The sequence below is a fragment of the Phyllobates terribilis genome, unplaced genomic scaffold (assembly GCF_046119375.1).
Source record: "Phyllobates terribilis strain yellow unplaced genomic scaffold, ASM4611937v1 Scaffold_2__4_contigs__length_985480577, whole genome shotgun sequence".
NCBI classification, from domain to species: Eukaryota; Metazoa; Chordata; class Amphibia; order Anura; family Dendrobatidae; genus Phyllobates; species Phyllobates terribilis.
In genome coordinates this window covers 273,099,068-273,119,137 of record NW_027362762.1, presented here as the reverse complement: position 1 = coordinate 273,119,137, position 20,070 = coordinate 273,099,068, and the positions used below count along the sequence as shown (strand labels likewise).

The window sequence follows — 20,070 nt, the reverse complement described above, 5'->3', positions numbered from 1 at the left end:
CTAAGTATCCCGTGGTCCCGAAGCATTTCCTTTGAAAAAATTAAGTGTCCAAACTACAGGTGGTGTAGCTTGCTTAACAGCCGGGATAATCCGCTGACTAGCAGACACTGCTACTAGGCACAAAGTATTTCCTGGGCTAGATGCAGTTAAAAATTTGTAAGTAGATACTCTCGTTGGATGCTGAGAAAGCATTCCATAGAGTCTCCTGGCACGCCATATATGATTCTCTTAAAAAGCTTGGGGTAGGGGTCTAGGGGACCCTTTTATAGCCAAAATCACGGCCCTGTATCACAATACGTCACCTAGGCTGAAGATAAATGGAACTGTAGCACCGAGGGCTCGGTTGCTACAGACGTATTGCACCTCACCCAGAGGTGTGATATCTCACTCTCAGATAAGGATGGAGTGTGGATCAGGACCCGACACCTGCATGCATTACACCACATTGCCGTGGGGCAGGGCGACCAATATGCCCCTGAGATGGGCACGACAGTCCCTGTCCCTGGCTGGAGTGGGGGGAGGGAACACTGAGGAAGGGGAACCCTGCAGTGCAGGAGCAGGGAGGAAGCAGTTCCTGGGTGCATTGAGAAGGGAGTATAAAAGGTGGGCACCATCTTAGTTCAGTGCAGAGAAGTCTGAGCAGAAGTGGCAGGGAGCAGGGGCTCTGCATGAGCTCTGCTCCGGAGGCGGGCCTAGTAACAGAGGCCCAGGCCTGCAAGAGGGAGAAGGAAGGAAGAGGAGTGGAGAAGGCTCCAGGAACGAGGAATGAAGGGATCCCAAGGGTGCGGACGGGCGAGTCGCCACCGCACGCCCGAATCCACCTGCGTGGAGGGGTCAGGCCAAAGGGGGAGACCGGTCCCCGAACTAGTGGAGGCAGGAAACGACCCTCAGCTAGAAACCGGAGGCTCTGACATTTTATGTGGCGCAGCCCCTTGCTCCACCCGCTAGGAAGGCACCACATAGGGTCAGGGAAACTGGCACCAAGTTTACCAAGAGGAGGCCCGAGGCAGCCGGACAGAAGTGTTGGTAAGAAAGGCCAGACAAAGGACACACAAAGGGGGTCCTGTGAAGCGCTCCAAAGTTATCTGGGAGTTGTCTGAGCCCCTCACCTGGTGAGCACAGTACGACGTGGGCAGCCGTTACCTGCAGACGTGGTCTGGATAATAAGAACTGTGAGTAAAGGCCCTGAACTGCATCACTGACTCCGTGTCGTTACTGCTGCTGCCCTGCACCATCACCCCCATCCTCCGCATACACTGCCCTGAGGCTATACTCCTCCCGTGGGGAGTTATGCTACGCTCTGCTGCACCCACAACACCAGCCTTAGCGGTCTGCCCTGTAGCGGCGGTTCACTCTGACCGCAATCCACGGGTGGCGTAGTCGGACATTTAAACATCAAAACCACATAAATAGTTCCGCCACTGGTTTGACCGCCCTGAGCCACGGAACCGGATCGCCGCCACGAAGACTACAACCACCAGCATCCACCAAAAAGGGTCCGGCTCCGGGTGTCCCAAGGCCCAGGGGGTGCGTCAGAACATTTTCATCACCTTTCACAATCACCAATGGGACAAGGCAGGGATGTCCTCTGTCCCCTCTCTTATACATCCTAGTGACGGAGCACCTGCTCTCATCAATTCGCCATAACCCCAATATTAGGTGGATTGAGGTGGGAGGCACCGAGTACAAGTGCTCTCTATTTGCTGATGATGTCCTAGTATATATCACTCAATCACATATATCCATCCCTGCTGTTATGGCTGAAATAGATCACTTTGTTACATGGTAAAATTTTAAAATCAATGCAGCGAAGTCTGAGGCCCTCGATGTCTCCCTCCCTAAATCCATATAGGATTACATCCAGTCCAACTTTCCCTTTGCCTGGCCCTCACAGGGTATCAAATACTTAGGAATTCCTATTCATAGAGACCTCTCCCATCTATGTTATCTTAATTTTGGGCCCTTTATTGAACAATTCCATACAGACCACGGTTGGCAAGTTAGAACTGTAAGATTCACTACGTGAACCACTGGTGTTTTGTGGAAAAGCACATGTACACCGCGTTCCAAATTATTATGCAAAAAGTGTTTAGGAGTGATAAGGGAAGAATTTGTTTGTTTGTCAGTTAAACTCATTGATGGTGATGTGTGTCAGGGCTCTTTATATCACTGTAAGCAATTGCAGACACCTGTGCTAATTAGTTTGGCAGGTGTGTCCAATGAAAGGCAAGACTACTTAAGAAGGCTCTCTCACATTATTAAGCAGCCTACATTTTCTGCCAAAATGGGAAAGAAAAAGGATGTGTCGGCTGCTGAGAAGCAACAAATTGTGGAGTGTTTAGGTCAAGGCATGACTACAATCAACATTGTGCGATGATCAGGATGAAGTGTCTTGGCAATCAAGAAGTATGTAGCTGATTCACAGTACACACGTGTGCGTGCTGATAAGGGCAAATTGAGGACTCTTTCCTACAGGCAATTACGTCAGGTTGAAAGAGCAGCGGCAAAAAAGCCTTGTCATAGCAGCAGACAAGTTTTTGAAGCTGCTTGTGCCTCCAACGTCCCCCGAACAACAAGATGCAGGGTCCTTCAGAGGTTTGCAGCTGTGCATACGCCATCCTGTCGACCTCCTCTATCCACTTCACACAAGCAGAAACGGCTCCAGTGGGCCAAACATTACATGAAGACTGATTTCAAAACTGTTTTGTTCACGGATGAGTGCCGTGCAGCGCTCGATGGTCCAGATGAATGGAGTGGAGGATGGCTGGTTGATGGACACCCCACGCAAACACGGCTACAGCGCCAACAAGGAGGAGGTGGAGTAATGTTTTGGGCTGGAATCATGGGAAGAGAGATTGTCGGCCCCTTTAGGATCCCTGAAGGCGCTAAAGATGAACTCCATAATGTATGTGGATTTTCTCAAACAGCACTTCCTGCCATGGTTCAAGAAGAAGAACCGTGTATTTCACAGCAAGATCATTTTTCTGCATGATAATGCACCATCTCATGCTGCACATAAAACATCTGCATCTCTGGCTGATATGGGCATAAAAGGGGACAAACTTATGGTGTGACCCCCATGCTCCCCTGACCTCTACCCCATTCAGAACCTTTGGAGCATCATTAAAAGGAGTGTCTATGATGGCGGGAGGCAGTTCACATCTAAGCAACAGCTCTGGGAGGGTATTCTGTCCTCATGCAAAACAATTGAAGCAGAAACCATCCAAAACCTGACAAATTCAATGGACGAGAGAGTTCAGAAGCTCCTTTCGAACAAGGGGTCCTATGTGAAAATGTAACATCACCTAGAATAAAGTTTTGAGTTGAAAACTGTTTGATTTCAGTTTCTAACAACCTGCTAATGCTTATAATTTCAAAAATGACCATTTTTTTGGTCTTTATTAAAATGAAAAGGTTGATTGAAAAGTTTGGGGGATCTAAGAGTGTGGCAACCCAGTAGTCATGATTACTTCGAATTCTGACAATATGAGGGTCATGCTGCAGGTAGTGCAGCAAGAAGGCACTTATGTGTCTTGCGCATCTCGGAGCCCCAAAATTATTTTCCGGGCTAGATGCAGCTAAAAATTATTTTTAATTTTAAATCTGGTGAAGCTTATTATAGATGGCCTAATAGGATCAGTGCTGCACACTGCTACAAAGCCCAAATTATTTTCCAGTCAAGATACAGATAAACATGATTAGTAATTTGAAAGCTTAAAACGGTTGTTAGGGTGATTTTAACCAATCATCAAGCTTTTACTCTCCCCAGGATGACACAGGGGTAGAAAAGTCGTTTCGGATCCATGATTTGTTCATCTTTATGAACGTGAGTCTGTCTACATTATCAGTGGAGAGCCGCGTGCGCTTATCTGTCAGCACACCACCAGCAGCGCTGAACACACGTTCAGACAGAACGCTGGCTGCGGGGCATGACAAGATCTCCAAGGCGTAAGTGGCTAGCTCCGGCCATTTATCCAGATTGGAAGCCCAAAAAGAGCAAGGGTCCAGTGACACAGTCGTGGCTTCAATGTTTACTTGGAGATACTCCTGTACCATCGTCTCTAGGCGTTGACTATGTGTCAGACTTCTTGTCTCCTGTGGCCTTGCAAAGGATGGGCTAAAAAAGTGGTGAAATGATTCCGCAAAATTGATGTTACCAGCAGATACTGTGGTTCTGTTACGGTTTGAGTGCTGAACACTTGACGGTCCCACGGTTGGCAAGTTGGAACTGTGAGATTCACTACGTGCACCACTGGTATTTTGTGGAAAAGCACATGTAAGATTCTGCAACAGTCTCTGCTGATACTCCTGCATGCGTGCATCCCTTTCTATGGCAGGAATAATTTCTGCAAATTTACTTTTGTACCGGGGATCTAACAGTGTGGCAACCCAGTAGTCAGGATTATTTCTAATTCTCACAATTCGAGGGTCATGTTGCAGGTAGTGCAGCAAGAAGGCACTCATGTGTGTTGCGCATCCAGGAGCACCAAGTCCCTGTTGTGTTGGTGGCTAGGTAACAATCATGCTTCCTTCCTCTGTCCTCTCCCCCCAACCTCGCACAACAGAAATGTGATCAAGGTCTCCCTCATCTGATGAGTCTTCCATCAGTTCGTCCTCCACTTCTTCCTGGGCTCCTGCACCTTCCTCACTAGTTTGGCTGCTACCATGCGCCCTGGTTAAACCATCTCCCCCACCCTCACATGCCTGCCGCCTTGGTGCTGCCGACCGTCTGGACCTTGCAGATGTTAGCCCTTCCGCATACAACTCCTCCTCCTCTACTTCCTCCACCTCCTCTTGTGCCACCACCTGACTCCGAATTCTGTTTAACATGTGCTCCAGCATGTAAATCACCGGAATAGTCATGCTGATAATGGCATCGTCAGCACTAAACATCTTTGTCGCCATTTCAAAACTGTGCAGAAGGGTGCATAGGTCCCTGATCTGAGACCACTCCTCCAGCGTGATTTGCCCCACCTCTGAATCTCGTTGGCCCAGGCTATACGTCAGAACGTATTGCACCAGGGCTTGTCGGTGCTGCCACAGTCGCTGCAACATGTGCAGAGTTGAATTCCACCAGGTAGGCACATCGCATTTTAGCCGGTGAAGTGGCAGGCCCAACGACTTCTGTAGAGATGTAAGTCGCTGAGCTGCGGGATGCGAACGGCGGAAGTGAGCACACAGCGACCGTGCCCTCTGCAGAAGGCCATCTAGTCTGGGATAGTGGGCTAAAAATTGCTGGACAACCAGGTTCAACACGTGAGCCATACAAGGCACGTGTGTGACATTGCCCCGGCGAAGGGCCGCACCCAGGTTTGCAGCATTGTCGCACACGGCCTTCCCTGGTTTCAGGTCCAGTGGAGACAACCATTCATGAAATTGGTTCTCCAGAGCTGACCACAACTCCTCAGCTGTGTGACTCACATTTCCCAGACATTTCAATGTAAAAACCGCCTGATGACGTTGAGCCCTACTGCCAGCATAGTAAGGAGGTGTGCAGGATCCCTTCTGCGCAGTTAGAAAGCTTGTGGCATGACCAGACAGGCTTTGGGTGCAGGTGGAAGACCGAGAGGAGGTTGAGGAGGCAGAAGCAGTGGAGGAAAAATGACATAAAGAGGATTGACGCACAACTCGTGGGGACGGCAAGACTTGGACAGCAGCCCCTTGTCCTGCTGTCACCATAGTTACCCAGTGCCCAGTCAGCGACATGTAACGCCCCTGTCCATGCCTACTCGTCCAAGTGTCTGTGGTGAAATGCACCCTGTCACACACAGAGTTTCTCAAAGAAGCGGTGATGTTGTGTGCGACATGCTGGTGGAGCGCAGGCACACCTTTCTTTGAGAAGTAGTGCCGACTGGGCATCTGGTACTGGGGCACTGCGACGGACATAAGGTCTCGAAAATCCTCTGTGTCCACCAGGCGGAAAGGCAGCATTTCTGTAGCCAAGAGCTTGCAGATGGTGAAATTCAACCTCTTAGCTTTCTCATGGCTAGGAGGAAATGGTCTTTTACTTGTCCACATCTGAGGGACCGAGGGCTGGCTATTGTGCTTAGACGGGGTTGATAAGGGTGTCCCCGGCAAACTGCCGGTCTGTGAGGAAGATGCAGGCGGACATGTTAGGTTGCCTTGATCCAAAGGTGGTGCTATCGATGTCGGACAGCGCTCAAGACCAGCTGGTGTTACCACCTCCAAAGAAAATGATGACCTGCCAATCACGCTGGCTGTTGCGGGTAAAGAGGTGGCAGGTCTGCGCCCCAAAACAGGTGTGACTGCTGTCCCCCCAGTCACAGAGGATGAAGAGGCCGCGGATGCACAAGATATGGCAGACGGTGGTTGGCCCGGCCGGCTAGACCGCATTGTAGCACACTGAGCTTCCCACTGCAACTTATGCTTCATGTCCATGTGCCGGTTCATGCATGAAGTACTCAAACTATGTATTTTTTGGCCTCTACTTAGCTTTTGCTGACAAATGTTACAGATAACACGAGTTGGGTCATCTTTATCGATCTGAAAAAATGCCCAGGCTATGCAAGGCTTAGCACCCATGCGACCTGAAGAGCCACCACGACTTGTGGTGAGAGGCAGAGTTGTGTTGAGGATGCAGTTGTTGACGTGCTTCCAGTACTACGTCTCTGTCCAGGAAGGCGCAACCTGACCTCGTCGTCACTAGCATCTTCCTCCACCTCCTCTGCTGACCTCATCTCTTGGCTGACTGTGGGTTGACAGTAAGTGGGATCTCCGACCTCATCATCATCACCCTGTGCGTTATCACACCCGTCGTCCTCAGAGCCAACCTGTTCCTGCCCTGACAAAAAACTAAAGTTGTCGCTCCAATCAGATATTTGAGTCTTATCATCGTCTTCCTCATTGTCTCCACCAACAGGAGTTACAGTTTGGGAATGAGGGTCTACATTATGGTCAGAACCTTCTGCGTCTGGTCCTGGATCCGACTCATAAAGATTCTGGGCATCAGTGCAGATCATTTCCTCGTCTGGATTCACAGAAGCGCTGGAGTCGACCTCTGATTCCCAGGCTATAGTATGAGTAAACAGCTCTGCAGACTCAACCATCTGTTCTACCTCATACTCAGACGGGCAGCTGGAGATTTGGGAGCTGTGAGGAAGCAAGTGCGATTTGGGTGACACCTTTGAGGACAGGAGTATTTGTGATGTTGAAGTTGATGTGGAGGAGAGCCCACTTAAAGGAGCACTTGATATCCGTTGAAGCACCTGCTGTTTTTGTGCCTCATCTGGAATTTGTAGCGATTGGCGTGGCCGTAAGAACGGGATCTTATCACATTGTCCGCTAAAAGAAGTAGACATTTTAGTTTGGCTGGAAGATGGTCTTTCTTCTGCACCTACCCCACGGACACAACCTTTTTTCCCCTTCCCAACACGCCTATTCCCCTTTCCACCAGCAGCAGGCCTTTTTCCACTCATTTTGGTGGTTAACTAATTCACAACTCTGGAGTTGTTTGCACAAAAAAACAATGGATGGTAACCGAGCAGAGCTGAGTGGCCAAACTGTGGTATTAGGCCAAAACTATTGGCTGGGTTAGATGCAGAAAAAAAATATTTTTAATTTGCAACCTGATGGAGGTCAGTATAGATGGACTAATAGACCAAGTCCCACACACCGCTAGAAGCCCAAATATTTTTTCAGAGCTAGATGCAGAAAATTTTTTTATTCAATTTGCAACCTGATGGAGGTCAGTATAGATGGACTAATAGACCAAGTCCCACACACTGCTAGAAGCCCAAATATTTTTTCAGAGCTAGATGCAGAAAAAAATTATTTTTAATTTGCAACCTGATGGAGGTCAGTATAGATGGACTAATAGACCAAGTCCCACACACTGCTAGAAGCCCAAATATTTTTTCAGAGCTAGATGCAGAAAAAAATTATTTTTAATTTGCAACAACCTGATGGAGGTCAGTATAGATGGACTAACAGACCAAGTCCCACACACTGCTAGAAGCCCAAATATTTTTTCAGAGCTAGATGCAGAAAAAAATTATTTTTAATTTGCAACCTGATGGAGGTCAGTATAGATGGACTAATAGACCAAGTCCCACACACCGCCAGAAGACCAAATATTTTTTCAGAGCTAGATGCAGAAAAAAATTATATTCAATTTGCAACCTGCTGGACGTCAGTATAGAAGGACTAATAGAACAAGTCCCACACACTGCTAGAAGCCCAAATATTTTTTCAGAGCTAAATGAAGAAAAAAATTATTTTTAATTTGCAACCTGATGGAGGTCAGTGTAGATGGACTAATAGACCAAGTCCCACACACTGCTAGAAGCCCAAATATTTTTTCAGAGCTAGATGCAGAAAAAAATTATTTTTAATTTGCAACCTGATGGAGGTCAGTATAGATGGACTAATAGACCAAGTCCCACACACCGCTAGAAGCCCAAATATTTTTTCAGAGCTAGATGCAGAAAATTTTTTTATTCAATTTGCAACCTGATGGAGGTAAGTATAGATGGACTAATAGACCAAGTCCCACACACTGCTAGAAGCCCAAATATTTTTTCAGAGCTAGATGCAGAAAAAAATTATTTTTAATTTGCAACCTGATGGAGGTCAGTATAGATGGACTAATAGACCAAGTCCCACACACTGCTAGAAGCCCAAATATTTTTTCAGAGCTAGATGCAGAAAAAAATTATTTTTAATTTGCAACCTGATGGAGGTCAGTATAGATGGACTAATAGAACAAGTCCCACACGCTGCTAGAAGCCCAAATATTTTTTCAGAGATAAATGAAGAAAAAAATTATTTTTAATTTGCAACCTGATGGAGGTCAGTATAGATGGACTAATAGACCAAGTCCCACACACTGCTAGAAGCCCAAATATTTTTTCAGAGCTAGATGCAGAAAAAAATTATTTTTAATTTGCAACCTGATGGAGGTCAGTATAGATGGACTAATAGACCAAGTCCCACACACCGCTAGAAGCCCAAATATTTTTTCAGAGCTAGATGCAGAAAAAAATTATATTCAGTTTGCAACCTGATGGAGGTCAGTATAGATGGACTAATAGAATGATGCTATGCCCAAAAGATTTTACTTCACTAGGTGCAGTAAAAAAATTGGTATTCTATACACAGGTGGTATATCTTGCAACACAGATAGGCTACTCCACTGACTAACACACTCTGCAATAGGCCAAAAAGGATTAGCTTTGCTAGATTCAGCCAAATGCTGTGAAAAAAACTTGCACAGCACTGGCACAGACCTGCCTGGCAAAAACTGATAGGAACTGATGTAACCTAGTCCTGAAAAGGACTCCAATTACAATTAGTCTTTACTCCCACAATCTATCTATTTAAGAGCACAGACCTGCCTGATAAAAGTCGTAGGAAATGCTGTAACCTAGTCCTTAAAATGACTGCAATCACAACTATTCCCTACTCCCAAGCTATCTGTATATTTGTGCGAAAATTGGCTTGAAATTAACAAGGTATATCGCACACAGCAACAGCGGTGCCGTCTAACACGCAGCTGCAGCAGTGAGAAAATGGTGGCGACGGGGAAAATGGCTTGGTCTTATAGGGCAAGGACATGTGACATACACTGCCAATCACACATGCCCTTGCTTGTGTGAAAAAAAGCACTTCGCTCCGTGTGTGCGCTGCTGATAGGCTGACAGATTGCACCTCCCCACTGCAAATGCGGGAAAGAGAAAAAAAAATGGAGATCTTCATTGTTCCTGCAGAGATCCATCCCCTGCCCCTCCCCCCGCCCCGCTGTACACTCAAACTGCGTATTAACATTAATTTTCATCATTACTGAGAAAAAATCCAGTTATGATTTTGGTGCACGAACAGTTATCGAACATAACCTCGAACAGCCGAATTTTTCTCAAATTGTTCGTGTTCGCCGACCGGCTCGAACACCGCCCAAAACAGCTCGAATTTGAGATTGGCGAACAGTTCGAGTAGAACAACGCTCATCTCTACTGAAGATAACATGCTTAATGCTTAGGTGACAAAGCGCCCAGCGCTGCAAAGTTGTTGAAAGCTGAAACACAGCAGCCTGATCTGTGGCTCTCACCGCTGAACATACAGGCAGGCACGGTCGTGTGTGACAATGGGTGGAACCTGGTGATGGAGAAATGACAGCCGGAGTAGATATGATTTCCCTCTATGCCAGTCCTTTCGCCGAGCTAAAGAATATGGCTGTGGTGAAAAACAATTACCACTGAAAAGCAGTTTCAAACTGAAAAACATTGGACCCACCAGAGGATTTGATTCTGAGGGCTCACCTTTCTCCCCCGCTCAAGAGCCCCATAGCTGCTGCAAAGTTTGCGCTATCATGAACTCTCCTGATGGAGAAGCCAGGGCCCACCCGAGGACTCTCTGGTGGGACTGTCCAACCCTGCTGAGAAGCAGTCCTGGCTAAAAAAATGTGTGGGAAGGTTTCCGGACACTCTATAGCTCCTTTTTATTGAGGTAGAAACCCACGCAAACATGGGGAGAACATACAAAATCACTACAGATGTTGTCCTTGCTTTGATTTGAACCCAGGATCCCAGCGCTGCAAGGTTTCAGTGCTAACCACTGAGCCACTGAGCCAATGTGCTGTCGGTGATATCTAACGGGCTTGAGAAACTTGCACCTACTGCCACTCTATCTTCAGCTCCTTTGTGAGAAACTAATGTATTTGGGCAGTTACTCAGTCTACCAAATAGAATTCCTGAGAAAGAAATTGGGGATGTCTTCACTACTGGTACTCAGGGCAGTGCTAATACCATGGCGTCGTACCATAGTTCACTGGAAATATTACAGGCTGGTAGGAGGCAAGCAGATTTCCACAGAAAAGCACCAGCAGTGATGTTCAGGGTCCCTTACTTGTAGAAGGCGGAGATGATACTGGGAGAAATAGTGGCGGCTAGGGACCGAATATGGACACCCGTCCGCCGTCGGCATGAGGTTGTGAAAAGCTTTCAACTCCATGAGCCTAAAAGGCCACATTTCAAGTGCAAGCAGCTTTAGAGGACTTCCTGGGAGAAATGACAGCTGGAGTAGATACGGTTTCCCAAGTCTTTTCACCAAGCTAAAGAATATGGCTGTGGTAAAATACAACTCACCAACAAGCTGTGGACTGGCTCTGTACTGTCCCTGGCCACATTCATTTAACCACATGTTTGTGATTCGGCGGTGACTCCAAGTGAGTGCATTGGGGAGGGCAAGGGTGATGTTGTTGGACCTGTGCTTGTGGAAGGCGGATACGACACCAGGACAAATAGTGGCGGCTGGGGACCGAGTATGGACCCCCTGGCGCCGTCGGCATGAGGTTGTGGACAGCTTCCACCTCCACGAGCCTAAAAGGCCGCATTTCAAGTGCAAGCAGCTTTAGAGGACTCCCTGGGAGAAATGACAGCTGGAGTAGATACGGTTTCCCAAGTCTTTTCACTAAGCAAAAGAATATGGCTGTGGTGAAATACAACTCACAGACAAGCTGTGGACTGGCTCTGTACCATCCCTGGCCACATTCACTTGACCACGTGTTTGTGGTTAGGTGGTCCTTCCCAGTAAGTCCACTGGGGAGGGCACGGGTAATGTTGTGGTACCTGTGCTTGTAGAAGGAGGAGACGATACCGGGAGAAATAGTGGCGGCTGGGGACTAAGTATGGACACCCGGCCGTCGCTGCCATGAGGTTGTGGACAGCTTTCACCTCCACGAGCCTAAAAGGCCACATTTCAAGTGCAAGCAGCTTTAGACGACATCCTGGGAGAAATGACAGCTGGAGTAGAAATGGTTTCCCAAAAGTCAGTCCTTTCACCGCGCTAAAAATATGGCTGTGGTTAAATACAACCATCAACAAGCTGTGGATTGGCTCCGTACCTTCCCTGGCCACATTCACTTAACTACGTGTTTGTGCTTAGGCAGTCCTTCCCAGTGAGTGCACTGGGGAGGGCACGGGGATAATGTTGTGGGACCCATGCTTGTGGAAGGCAGAGACGATACTGGGACAAATAGTGGTAGCTGGGGACTGAGTATGGACACCCGTCTGCCGCCGGTGTAAGGTTGTGGACACCTTCTGCCTCCACGAGCCTAAAATGCCACATTTCAAGTGCAAGCAGCTTTAGAGGACTTCCTGGGTGAAATTTCAGCTGGAGTATATACAGTTTCCCAAATCCTTTCACCAAGCTAAAGAATATGGCTCCGTACCATCCCTGGCCACATTCACTTGACCACGTGTTTGTGGTTAGGCGGTCCTTCCCAGTAAATGCACTGGGGAGGGCACGGGTAATGCTGTGGGACCCATACTTGTGGAAAGCGGAGACGATACCGGGAGAAATAGTGGTGGCTGGGGACCAAGTATGGATACCAGGTGGCCGCCTTAAGGTTGTGGACAGCTTCCGCCTCCACGAGCCTAAAAGGCCACATTTCAAGTGCAAGCAGCTGTCAAAAATTTGGCAGTATAGTATTGCGGCCTGTGGGTGGGTGGGTGTGTGGGTGGCTGGCTGCATACTTGCACTTGCATTCCAAGGAATGGGGTAGGGACAACTGAACGCTGCACTGGGACATGGACGTGGACGGTGATTGTTGCAAATCTTCAATGACAGGTGCATGGCGGGAGACATCTTTGCATGCGCCAAGGATCACTTATGATGGGCACACTTTTAGGCAGTGACCTGGGAGTCAGAGATGCTTCCAGGGGTCTTCCCCATGCTGTTCTCATGCCTTTTCAGCACTGTATGCATGTGTCTGATGATGTGTCACACATCCCATGGCCAGATAAGGCTGTAAAATGTTAAAATGACATTTCCCAGTGAATGCATTTGACTTGGTTGAAAGCAATGCAAAAGTGCAAAAACGCATCAAAAATGCTACGTTTGAACATAGCCCAAGGTGTGGAGGAGAATTTTTGTTTTTGTATATTTATTTTACCTTATATATAAGTCATTACCCTGGAAAGGATGTTCCTTAACGTATTTCCCCGGAAAATCCATTTTGGTTTTGTTTTTGTATGTTTTATTGTGAGTCTGTAAAAGTGGCGTAATACCTCTGACAATATTGTTGACAGAAGTGACCTGGGAGTCAGAAATGCATCCAGGGGTCTTCCCCATGCTGTTCCCATGTCATTTGAGCACTGTTCCAATTGATTTCGGCAATTTTTAGGCCCTCTGCAGACTGCCGGGGTGAGGTGCCTGAAAAATGCTCGAGTTTCCCATAGACTTACATTGGGCTCGTTGCTCGGGTCGAGAACCTGAGCATACCAATTTGCTCGACTCGTGCATCGAGCAGCCGAGCATTTTAATGCTCACTAGTGATGAGTGAGTATGTTTTGTTAACCCTTTCGCAGAGTATGCTCGGACGAGCACCGAGTAGTTACAGCTACTCTGTGATATGTTTGAATCACTCCCATGCGCATGATTTGCAACTGTTTGACAGCTTTAATACATGTGAGTAATGTCTATTTCTTACACATTCCTCACATGTATTAAAGCTGTCAAACAGTTGCAAATCATGCACACGGGAGTGATTCAAACATAACACCGAGCAGCTATAAATATTCGTTGCTCGCCCGAGCATACTCGGCGAAAGGGTTAACAAAACATACTCGCTCATAATAGTGCTCGCCCATCACTAGTTTTGAGCATGAATAAAATGCTAAAAGAGATTTTTTCCACTGACTCTCAGCACACCTTGAGCAACGCTGAAGAAAATGTGTTTGCATTGTGAGCCTGGGTTGCCGTTGTCTGTGTCAGGTCTTTCTGATTGTAGAAGGTGCTGCTTCATCTAGGGCACTCTTGAGTGTATTATTGTAGTGTGACAATACTAAGTCTAGACAGGAGAGGGAGGATATGGGGCTAAAGATGTGTGTAGATTGTCCAAAAGCTGCTGGGTATTAATGGTTCATGTATTCCTATAAGTGTGGTAAGTGGGGGTGTCCCGGGTGAGGAGAAAGTTCTTGACAGAGAAGGAAAGTAGGTTGTGGTCCGAGAGCGGGAGAGGGGAGTTAGTAAATTAATGCAGCGAGCAAAGACGGGAGTAAGCCAGGTCCAGAGCATTCCCGTCTTCATGCGTAAGAGAATTAGTAAACTGTGAGAGGCCTAATGAGGAGGTTAGAGAAAGTAGTTGGGAGGCAGATTGAGAGAGGGGATCAATGATGGGTATGTTAAAGTCTCCTATAATGAGGGTGGGGACGTCACAGGATAGAAAGTGAGGAAGCCAGGTGGCAAAGTGATCCAAGAACTGGCTGGAGGAGCCTGGAGGGTGATACACAACTGCCACTCACAGGGAGAAGGATTTGAAGAGTCTGACAGTGTGGACTTCAAAGGAAGGAAACATAAGTGAGGGAACAGGGGGGATGACCTGGAAAGCACATTGTGGTGAAAGGAGCAAACCAACACCTCCACCCTGTCTATTCTCAGGTCTGGCGGTATGTGAAAATTTCAGCCCACCAAACGAGAGAGCAGCAGCTGCGGTGGTGTCTGAATGCTGGATCTAGGTTTCTGTAATATCCAGATGGTTACGGGAATTAGAGAGGAAAAAATCATGAATGTACAGTACAGACCAAAAGTTTGGACACACCTTCTAATTTAAAGATTTTTCTGCATTTTCATGACTTTGAAAATTGTACATTCACACTGAAGGCATCAAAACTATGAATTAACACATGTGGAATTATATACTTAACAACAAAGTGTGAAACTACTGAAAATATGTCTTATATTCTAGGTTCTTCAAAGTAGCCACCTTTTTCTTTGATGACTGCTTTGCACACTCTTTGCATTCTCTTGATGAGCTTCAAGAGGTAGTCACCGGAAATGGTTTTCACTTCACAGGTGTGCCCTGTCAGGTTTAATAAGTGGGATTTCTTGCCTTATAAATGGGGTTGGGACCATCAGTTGTGTTGTGCAGAAGTCTGGTGGATACACAGCTGATAGTCCTCCTGAATAGACTGTTAGAATTTGTATTATGGCAAGAAAAAAGCAGCTAAGTAAAGAAAAACGAGAGGCCATCATTACTTTAAGAAATTAAGGTCAGTCAATTCGAAAAATTGGGAAAACTTTGAAAGTGTCCCCAAGTGCAGTTGCAAAAACCATAAATCGCTACAAAGAAACTGGCTCACTTGAGGACCGCCCCAGGAAAAGAGGACCAAGAGTCACCTCTACTTCTGAGGATAAGATTATCCGAGTCACCAGCCTCAGAAATCGGATGTTAACAGCAGCTCAGATTAGAGACCAGGTCAATGTCACACAGAGTTCTAGCAGCAGACACATCTCTTCAACAACTGTTAAGAGGAGACTTTGTGCAGCAGGCCTTCATGGTAAAATAGCTGCTAGGAAACCACTGCTAAGGACAGGCAACAAGCAGAAGAGACTTGTTTGGGCTAAAGAACACAAGGAATGGACATTAGACGAGTGGAAATCTATGCTTTGGTCTAAGGAGTCCAAATTTGAGATCTTTGGTTTCAACCACCATGTGTTTGTGCGACGCAGAAAAGGTGAACGGATGGACTCTACATGCCTGGTTTCCACCGTGAAGCATGGAGGAGCAGGTGTGATGGTGTGGAGGTGCTTTGCTGGTGACACTGTTGGGGATTTATTCAAAATTGAAGGCATACTGAACCAGCATGGCTATCACAGCATCTTGCAGCGGCATACTATTCCATCAGGTTTGCGTTTAGTTGGACCATCATTTATTTTTCAACAGGACAATGACCCCAAACACACCTCCAGGCTGTGTAAGGGCTATTTCACCAAGAAGGAGAGTGATGGGGTGCTACGCCAGATGACCTGGCCTCCACAGTCACCACACCTGAACCCAATCGAGATGGTTTGGGGTGAGCTGGACCGCAGAGTGAAGGCAAAAGGGCCAACAAGTGCTAAGCATCTCTGGGAACTCCTTCAAGATTGTTGGAAGACCATTTCTGGTGACTACCTCTTGAAGCTCATCAAGAGAATGCCAAGAGTGTGCAAAGCAGTCATCAAAGGAAAAGGTGGCTACTTTGAAGAACCTAGAATATAAGACATATTTTCAGTTGTTTCACACTTTTTTGTTAAGTATATAATTCCACATGTGTTAATTCATAGTTTTGATGCCTTCAGTGTGAATGTACAATTTTCATAGTCATGAAAATACAGAAAAATCTTTAAATGAGAACGTGTGTCCAAACTTTTTGTCTGTACTGTAAGTTAGTTTGTTACACACAAACACAGTGCGCTCCAGAGAGTATAGTGGAAAGCAATAGGGGAGGGCATGCACTGAATGTTAATAAGATTAGCAGGGTTTCTATATGGAGCTGGAGGAGAGGAGTGTATGCTAGTGGAGGGAGGCCCACGGTTGAGGGAGATGTCGCCAGCGACTAGGAGAAGGAGAAAAAAGAGAAAGAGTAGGTGGTGTAATGATTTGTATGAACGTTTTGAGAGCTGTATGAAGGTAGTGGATGGTTTAGAATGGGTAAGAAATGTCAGTAGAGCCTCAGAGTTATACATGGGAGAGGGGAGAAGGGAGAGTTGGATATAAAGAGAGTGCATAGAATGTGCTAAAGGGAGGGTGAGTTGTGAGTAAGCAGAAGTTAAAACAAGAAAGAATCAGATTGCTAAGACCAATGCATAATGAAATACAACTGACCAAGAAGCAGCATGTTTGTATGAATTTCTAATGCACCTTATCTGTCTCCTGCCCTGTCCAACTGCCATTGTATAACTGCTTATTGAAAGCGCTTTAAGCCATTGCACTTAAAGTCTTTTGCACGGGTGACCCGAGCCAGAGCTGAATATATATGAATTGAAATGTTTGCTAGCATGCAGCACCAGTTGGCTAAACTGAGTAATTAGCCAATTAACACAAGTCCAGAGCAGGCAATGCTATGCAGGATAAACAAACCAATGTACAACAGAGAGCCATAAAACAGTGAAATAGATAGCTTTGAACACTTTAAAACAGAACCAAAAAATAAGAAAAAAAAAACAGCAGGAATCTATTAAATACCATGTAGAAATCTTGCTAGAATATGAATGTTCATACCCAGACAGCACACAAACAGATGGATGGATTAAATACCTGTGTGAAGAAGAGAGGAGAGATGAGTGTCAGCTTTGTACCATTGTATAACTGCTAGTGATGAGCAAGTATGTTTTGTTAACCCTTTCACCGAGTATGCTCGAGTGAGCACCAAGTATTTATAGCGTGCTCGGTGATATGTTTGAATCACTCCCCTGTGCATGATTTGTGACTTCTTGACAGCTTTGATACATGTGAGGAATGTCTGCTTCTTACACTTCTTAAGGAATTTATGTCCTTCTGTGAGCCATTTTGGCATTTAGTGTAGGGATTGTGTAGGACCTTGACATGGGTTGCGAGCTTGCGTATTTTGGCCAAAATATATTTTTTTTTTCAATTTTTATGCAGGATGTAGCCAGGCCCAATCATTTAGTGGATGTCAATGCTTAGTTTATGTCCACATATACTAGAAAATATTTCAATCAAGCATGTGATTTTTTTGGGTATATGACAAGTGCAGTGCGTAAAATGTAACCTTCTGCTTATATAATTGAACTACTCACATACTGTAGTCTTTGTCTGACATAGTTCTGACATTAAAAAAACAAAGACAAAAGCTAAATATGCTAATACCTATAAGTAAATGGATAAATAGCACAGTGCGTAGAAGTTATGATAAATAATAAAGGGTATTTAGTTAACATAAATTTTGATCAAAATAATGTAAAAGCCATCCCGCCACATCACGGCAACCCTTATGGGACAGTCTTAACTCTTAGAGCTGTCAGGTTCCCTTTAATTGCTTTTAAATGTTTAGTCCAATATATACTGTTTTCAATAAAGTTTATTTATTTTGTATTTTTTGGTAGTTCATGTAGTGTGTCCCTTTTAACTTTGCTACAGATAACATAAGACTGAGTGGAAGGAATCATGATCTTGGGTGCAGCCCAGTGAGGTTTCACATTGTGCCTTACAGTTGCTCCATCATAGCACAGCCAGTCATGACTGATTGTAAGTCACAGGTCCTTGATGGGGAATTCAATCTACCATAAAATCAAATCCCTTTTAATATATATCCCTTTAACACTCCTATAAACCAATTTAGTAAAATATGCTTTTGAAACAACTAGATCATAATAAGATTAATCAATAATCTCTAAGCAAAGATGCAAAGTTTACCCAAGCCACTGTGGAATTTGCAGGGGCTGCTTATCTTAGTCAAAATGCCCTTTTGAGGTCAGGTTGATCTAGGGAAAGCACATTGACCAACAAAACAGGTACATTGCATCAAGTAATTATATAAGTACATAGGTAAGCATTTTGTGTAATCGCCTGATTACTAATGATTGGATGTTAGTTGTTTATATTGTAAGATGATTGGTTATGTTATAATCTTCCTATGTCCCACCTACTATGTACAACCCACAATTTATACTATAAGAATTGTGCCCCAATACATTGGAGGCAGTTCTGTTCTAACATTGATCAGAGCTCTTGTGGCTACAATAAAACTTTCTTTAATTTACAGAGAAAGTGTGTGTACTCATCCTTTGGGAGACTGAGACGTTATTCCACATCAGTTGGTGCCCAAACCTGGGACCTCACGCCGCTACTTTGGACGGGAGAATTGCAAGCTGTATGCTGGCTGGACAGGTGGATCACTACTACAAAAGCGCGCTGCAGGTGGGAATTCCCTGTTGTTTGGGTGGTCATCCACTTTGGCCTGTCAGTAACTTCTTGTTCCTGTCCAGTAGCGTCTGAGGTATTTATTTCAGCCTTTATTTTATCCACTCTCCAAAAGGGTAAATATCAATGTACGTAAGGTATTAGAGTTATTAGAGTTTATTAATGATTCAATATTATAATGTTTTAACGTAATGTAAATATTGCTGATTTATTTTCTGGTCTGTTTCCTCAGAGAGCTGTGTAATATACTATTGTTTACCTAATCAATATATCACTCACACTCACTGCCAGTTTATCCTGTTCTGTGAACGTTTCACAAGCACAAGCTAATAAGACGGGACAGCGGTATTAACATTACACAGCGCTCTGAGTAAACGTATTGGAATAACCAGATAAAACTAAAGTAAACATACGGTTATTTTCATTAGTTGTTTAAGCTTGTAACATAGTTTAGTAAAATAAGTTGGTAAGGCGATAAGAAACCTAGTATCATTCATATATATACAGTTACGCTGAATATTGTTAACTCATAAGTTGGTCTGACGAGACCCACATTTATTTCCTGTAATAAAATAACTCCAAAGAGGAAATGGGGAATGTCCATAGCAATTGTGCTAAACCTGGCAAAACCCCACAGAAGGAAATTAAATGTGTACAATACTCAGAAGGGAGTCCGATGATTTATATGATTGATACATATGGGCAACCAGCATTCAATATATGGACTAGATGATAGTGAAACTGTGCAATATATGGTTAACCCTTTAATGCCTTTAAACAATTCTTCCTTTTCCCCTAGAGAACCAGTTTTACACTGTGAAGTGGCAGGAGAAATTGTACCTTTTCTCATTGACACAGGTGCTTCAGTGTCTCTCATTAATGATAATTCATTTCTTCCCAAAACAGGAGAAAAATTGAAAACGGTTGGAGTCACAGGAAAACCTAATTTTCTTTCTATTTCAGATCCAACTATGATTACTATAGGTCCCATACATGGACTCGGTTGCCACAGGGTTTTCTAAATTCACCTACCATCTTCAGTCAAGCACTCAGTAACAACCTGGCAGATCTAGTGCTCCCATGCGGATCCATCTTGATTCAATATGTGGATGACCTGTTGCTGTGTTCGGTTTCAAAAGATGAGAGTCTGAAAGATACAGAAGCCCTTCTGTGCTTTCTAGCAGAAAACGGACAAAAAGCAGAACTTGCCAAGTTGCAACTGTGCCAGACTAAGGTAGTATACATTGGACACTGTTTGACAAAAAGACTAAGACATCTCTTGACAGAAAGAGTAATGGCCATTAAACGTATGACCATTCCCTATAACAAGAAACAGATGAGACAGTTTTTAGGGATGGTTGGATACTGTAGACAGTGGATTCCTTGTTTTTCTTTGTATTCCACACCACTGT

The 20,070-nt window shown here is 45.2% G+C and overlaps 1 protein-coding gene across 1 annotated transcript in view; it reads left to right on the top strand.

Moving 5' to 3' along the window:
- The window catches only part of LOC141245576 (uncharacterized), a 54,522-nt gene that overhangs the window by 21,060 nt on the left and 13,392 nt on the right, over window positions 1-20,070 (top strand). Inside the window, exons 5-6 of the mRNA XM_073669079.1 lie at window positions 18,414-18,655; window positions 19,622-19,892. Of these exons, the coding sequence (XP_073525180.1) occupies window positions 18,414-18,655; window positions 19,622-19,892 (513 nt within the window). The remainder of the gene's footprint in view (window positions 1-18,413; window positions 18,656-19,621; window positions 19,893-20,070) is intronic.